Source organism: Phallusia mammillata, chromosome 3, assembly GCF_965637545.1.
Source record: "Phallusia mammillata chromosome 3, kaPhaMamm4.hap1.1, whole genome shotgun sequence".
NCBI lineage: Eukaryota > Metazoa > Chordata > Ascidiacea > Phlebobranchia > Ascidiidae > Phallusia > Phallusia mammillata.
In genome coordinates this window covers 27736519-27742567 of record NC_137254.1, presented here as the reverse complement: position 1 = coordinate 27742567, position 6049 = coordinate 27736519, and the positions used below count along the sequence as shown (strand labels likewise).

Genomic DNA, 6049 nt, shown 5'->3' with positions numbered 1-6049 from the left:
CCATAAACAACAGTTGGACAATAAGTCAAAATAACTAACACAGCTGTTGTTTCGAGATGAAATATAAACCTTCTTTCAGTGCGTGCATCTGCAAAGGTGGAAATATACGTTATCGCCTCATTGCTTCGATATGAGAAAACGTGGATACGATTGGCCACTCCCATAACGCTCTTTGTCACTTTACTTCATATTGATTTGTAGTGCGGAAAACGCTTCAAACAGAGACCAAAAATGTGAGGGCGCATGTTTCGTGTTGAGTTTAAGTGCAGAACCGAACTGATGCGATGCTGCGTCATATTTTTTTCTTAATGTACATCTGCTGTTGAAAATGCCTTGTCATCAAGTAGTGCTTCAGTATTAAAGTACAAGCACAGCTAAAGTTTTTCTTGGTTGCTTTCCTGGTTGTAGTTGATAACAACGCCAAGTAGCAAAAACAAGAAAAGAGTATTGTAACATAGACAAACCAGTAAACCAATATATTTCAAAAAGAGAGTTGGGTTTAAAAATCGTCTCAAAATGAAGTGTAGTACTTTCATTGCTCTGTTCTTTCTATTGGTCAACGAAACGTGGTGCATTCCAACAGGGGACAAAAACATCTTGACTATACTTAAGGAACAATCGTAAGTACCCAGTTGCACATTTGTGTCATTTATTTCTTAGCTCAGTGGAAACTAGTACAATTGGAGAAACATGGCCATTTTGTAGATATCACACTTAAAATTAAATTCCATTACCATATTTTCAACGTTTCTGCAATACTTTCAATAATTTACTGACTTACTTAGTTTTATTGGCATAAACACCCCAAATAATCTTGATAGGGTAAAGGTAATGTCTGATCATTGAGGGCGTATTTAGATGTTTTGCACAAATCGTTCATTATTTAACAAAACCGGGAAAACAGTTTAACATGCATATTTTCGGTAATTATTTCTCAAGGCGCAACTATAGGCGGAGACGAAGTCCCAGACAATCTGATGATGTTCCTTCCAAAGAGAACCAGGTAAAACTTACAAACGTAGATACACACAACGTATCTACAACCAGAAACACATCGTTATTTAAACTCAATATGTAAGCTTCTCCGAAAACAAAATGTTATAGCGGTGTACGTCGCTGGGGGCTTTAGTTAAGGAGATCACCTAATAAAATATCTTTTAATTGTGTACTGTAGAGGATGCCTCCAGCAGAGACTGTGGCTTGGGAATTTGTGTGCTTGACGCTGTCAACAACCAGCAATGCGTGTGCACTCAAGAAACGATCAAGGCACCTGACGGAATATGTGGTACATTTAAATTTCTCCACTACATTTAAATTTCACTAATGTCGACGCAGACCGTAAAACAGTATCATTAAACTAACTACCTTTATTGCCCCAAAAAATGGTTATAAGTGAAAATGTACAAACAGAATTGCTGTAACGTTTGGGATCTATGGACGGTCTAATAAAGCAATTAAGCGTTGCCAGCGCTTTAATTATTTTTGAAATTTGCATTAGCCAGCGGATGTAATAACCCATACACGTAACCAACAAACAGTCAAAACATTTGACGGAATATGTTTAAAATCCTTTACAAACACTTTAAACACCACCAACCGAAGTAAAAAATTATATGACTTATATAGCTATTGTACCCTACAAAATAACAGTCTGCCGGGCATGAGGTGCTGCATGCCGGATAAACTGCGAAAATGGCATTGCTGATAACTTTTAATAAGGCAACCGGTTTTTATTTTTGCAGTAGCCGAAGCCGAAACCGTAGCCAACGATTGCAACAGGGACTGTGGATTGGGGTCATGCGTGTCAAACAACTTCAATAATCCGATATGCATTTGTCCAGCAAACAGTTTCAAGACAGTCCCTGGAACATGTGTAGCTGTCATGGGTAAAGAACTCTTTGAAATCACAGTAAATAAACAAACTAAGTTATAGGTAATCGCACGTTGGAACAACAACAATTGCATAGATTCAAGTTTTAAGCATGTATTTAAACATGATTTGCTGTAATTTGTCATCTGTTTGCAGATATTCAAAGCAACGCTGCAGCACTATTGGGTGGGGCAGATATGGCCAAATTGTTGTTTCTGCTGTTGTTTTGTATACCCGTTTACCTGCTAAACCATTAGCTTAGATGGGCAGTGGTTTAAGATATACAACATCCAAATATCACTTAGAATCATGTGATTAGAAATGCTTTTGTATAAATGCAAATAAATGTATCAGCAACCAATCTGAATATTTGTCAAACGGTTTCGCATAAAATAGGCAAGTCTTTTACGCCAAAAGATGTTGAAACTTAAGGTGTAAATGGCGCTGAATAAACAAGAAATGCGTTATTGCGTAAGTTAATTAGTGATAAGATCATGCACCATATGGACATAGAGGGCTAATCCAGGCCAAATGGTTTTAAACATAAAGGTAATTCAACAAACAGAAACGCAGAAACTTTAAACAAAAAACGCGTTGACATCGATGTTCATGTACACATTTCATGACTGTAGTTGTGCCCTAGACCTCGTTACGCTTGTTGCTGGACAAAGAAACATCATGTCTACGTGAGCGATTATGATATAGCCTACAGAGGTAATCATTTTGCCACTAGACGTTAAAGAATTTTAACACATTAGGTACGCCCTGTACGTGAAAATTGTGAATAGACTGGGTGGTGTAAATTTTAGCAATAACGAAACATCCGACCGTATCAGTGGAGAAAATGCATTAAATATCAATTGTCCTTTCACCTAAAATAAGCAAAGAAACCAATCATACTAAATGAATGAGTCAAACCATTGGGTTATAGCGTAAAACGACGTTGTTTTCAAACAAGGTATACAGTTTGTGCTACAAATCACACAAAAGTGCACTTTTGGCTGGTTTAATTGTTTTGGTTCGTAAACTGACATATCGGATGCTGGTACCTAAAAGTTTTGCATTATGGACCGGCATAACGAGCTAACGGTAGACTTGTTAAACCGTTTACCTGTAAATCAGAATAAAATAAGCACTTATGTCGTAAAATGTAAAATAGCGGTTTCCGGTACGTAAAAGACCAGTTTCGTGTTTTGTTTCCCAAACAAAACGCATTTTTTACCTATATAACTTCCGTACTTAACCAGTGAAAACTACTTTGTTAATTCCAAGCGATAAACCCCTTCCCAACCCCACAATTTCCGATCATTAAAGCTTCTAGTTTTGTGCTCGACAGAGGTTTTCCGTATTACAACACTTACGAACGAAATGTTTTGAATCATTTTAGGGCGCAGCCATCATGGGTTACGCGCGACCGAGCATCAATGTGACGTAATAGTGTAGAATGAACAACGCCTATTCCCATTTGGATGTGGATACCAATGTCTCATGATCATGGGAACGTATTGGCACGAATAGGTTGTACAATGTTGTTAAATGTGCTTGTTTGAAATTTATGGCCGAGATTGTAAGGTGCTGGTTAACAAGGACGAAATAACAGTGAGAAAAGAGTACTTGTGGCAGTAAAATTTGTAAAACGAGCTTTTGTTTTAATAAAACCTAAAAACCGTACAGTGTAAGGCAAAGTTAAACCGTACAGCTAAACGTTTTTATTTAGAAACAACTCTAAAAAGGCATTGTAACAATAAAGCCGGTTGTTTTGTTTTGTAACTACGGCGGTTTTTGCTTTAAAATTTAGGCAGTTTCGCATCGGTACGTCTATATTGAAAACTAATCGTAAAGTTTGGTCACGGTGGTTTCAAAAGCTACACAAAAGAGAAAAACATGTTGCTTATGAATGTAGTGTTGTTGTTCGCAATGATTACCAGTGGATGGGCCCAGGTCAATCCGGACGCCGGTAAGTTACAAGTTTAGTGTATTCTGCAAAGGTAGAAACAGAATTAACGCCTCATTGCTTCGATATGAGAAAACGTAAACACGATTGGCCACTGCCATATGCCCTTTGTAACTTTACTTCATATTGGTTTGTAGTGTGGCAAAACGCTTCAAACAGAGTCAAAAAAAATACGAGGGCGCACATTTCGTGTTCAGTTTGAGGGCAGAACTGAGCTGTAACGATGCTGTGTCAGTTTTTAGATCTGCTGTTAAAATTGCCTTGTTGTCAAGTACTACTTAATTATTAAGCACTAGCACAGATGAAGTTTGTCTTGGTTGCTAAGCTTATAACAACGCCCAGTATCAATAGCAACTTAAAAAGCAAGAGTAGAGTATCACACTTTAAACAACCCAGTAAACCAATATATTTAAAAGAGAGTTGGGTTTTAAGAACGTTTCAAAATGAAGTATAGTACTTTCATTGCTCTATTCTTTATATTGGTCAACGAAGCATGGTGCATTCACGCAAGAGTCAAAAACATCTTTACTTTACATCAGGATAAAGCGTAAGCACATCAGGATAAAGCGTATTTCTTATCGCCGTGGTAACAAGTGGCTTGTGCAGTTAAAAGCACGATGTCATTTTATACTCTTAAGTTATATCACACACTGAATAAAATTCCAATCTGGCATGTTAAAGTTTGTGTAATATATTCCATAATGAGGAACTGACTAACTTAGTAGGAAGCAAATAACCAGAATGCTAAATTATTATCTGCATAAACACCCTAAAATGTCTGCATAGGATAAGGGTCATATGGCTGCTTATTAAAGGCGTATTTAATTTCCTGCACGACTCTTTCAATATACAACACAAATATTAAAAAAGACTAGCATGCTTATTCGATATATTTGTTCGCAACTGTAGGCGGAGACGAAGTCCTAGACAATCGGATGATGTGGAAGCTGAAGTCCAAGCTTCCTTCCAACGAGACCCTGGTAAAACTTACAAAACGTAGTCTACACACAACGTATCTACAACCAGCCCACATCGTTATTTAAACTCAATTACCTCAATATAAGCTTCTCCGAAAGCAAAATGTTATGGCGATTTACGTGGCTATAGTAGCTTTCGGCGGATCACTTAATAATTTTTTTTTCAATTTTGCAGAGGATGCCTGTAACAGGAACTGCGGCTTGGGAATCTGTGTACTTAATGCTATCAACAACCAGCAATGTGTCTGCACTCAACAAACCATCAAGACAGCAGGCGGTGTATGTGGTAAGTTTATATACGGTCAAAAAATCTGACGTTATACGCATCACATTTAAAATTCTTCAACATACACTTTAATTTGAAAGTCCACCGACTGAACTTAAATATTATATGTCCTCTACAGCTATTATTCCCTACAAAATAACAGTCTGCCGGACAGGAGAGCTACATGCCGGATAAACTGCGTAAATGGCATTGCTGATAACTTTTAAAAGGCAACCGTCAACAGCGGCACAAGGGTTTTTGTTTTTGCAGTAGCCAAAGCCGAAACCGTAGCCAACGATTGCAACAGGGACTGTGGATTGGGGTCATGCGTGTCAAACAACTTCAATAAACCGTTATGCATTTGCCGAGCAAACACTTTCAAGACAGTCAATGGAACATGTGTAGATCTCATGGGTAAAGCACTGTTTGAAATCACATTAAATGAACGAACTGAGGTATAGGTAATCGCACGTTGTAACCACAACAATTGCATTGATTCAAGCATGTATTTATGAATACCAAACATGATTACTGTAATTTGACTTTTGTTTGCAGATATTCAAGGCAACGCTGCATCACGATTGGGTGGGACAGACATGACCAAATTGTTGTTTATGCAGTTGTTTTGTATACCTGTTTTCTTGGTCAACCATTAGCTGGGATGGACAGTGGTTTTATATGTACAACATCCACACACAACTTAGAATCATTTACTTTAGAATTGCTTTTGCCTAGACGCAAATAAATGTAGGCTATTAACAACCAATCTGGATATTTGTCAAACGGTTTCCCATAAAATAGGCAAGTTTTCTAAAGGCTTTCTTAAGCCAAATCTTCCTAACATTTTCTAAAGACTGTACAAAACACGAGTTTTGCCCAAACCAGGGCTGATCAGTGCATCAGCTGAGTTGCAATTTCAGATCGGACTTAAATTAGGTATTACAGAAAGCTACTCGCATACCACCTGAAAAGTTCCGGCAGTT

General features: G+C 37.7%; 1 protein-coding gene and 1 long non-coding RNA gene across 2 annotated transcripts; both read left to right on the top strand.

The window, feature by feature from the left end:
• The first annotated feature begins 900 nt into the window (after positions 1-900).
• LOC145217552 (uncharacterized) lies at positions 901-2203 on the top strand. The gene is made up of 4 exons (XR_013857432.1): positions 901-1003; positions 1175-1285; positions 1743-1886; positions 2027-2203. It is a non-coding gene; the product is annotated as an uncharacterized LOC145217552 (long non-coding RNA).
• A 1769-nt stretch (positions 2204-3972) lies between these two features.
• LOC145217550 (uncharacterized) lies at positions 3973-5816 on the top strand. The gene is made up of 5 exons (XM_080084812.1): positions 3973-4371; positions 4734-4804; positions 4977-5087; positions 5337-5480; positions 5622-5816. The coding sequence occupies exons 1-5, from the start codon at positions 4268-4270 to the stop codon at positions 5720-5722; spliced, it is 531 nt and encodes a 176-aa protein (XP_079940938.1). The 5' UTR covers positions 3973-4267; the 3' UTR covers positions 5723-5816.
• The last annotated feature ends 233 nt before the right edge of the window (positions 5817-6049 follow it).

Excerpts from the sequence above, each read along its gene's own strand:
- LOC145217550 (XM_080084812.1), top strand. The coding sequence starts at position 4,268 with ATGAAGTATAGTACTTTCATTGCTCTATTCTTTATATTGGTCAACGAA. Across the intron at positions 4,372-4,733 it reads ACTTTACATCAGGATAAAGC|GCGGAGACGAAGTCCTAGAC; the intron begins GTAAGCACATCA and ends TCGCAACTGTAG. Across the intron at positions 4,805-4,976 it reads TTCCTTCCAACGAGACCCTG|AGGATGCCTGTAACAGGAAC; the intron begins GTAAAACTTACA and ends TCAATTTTGCAG.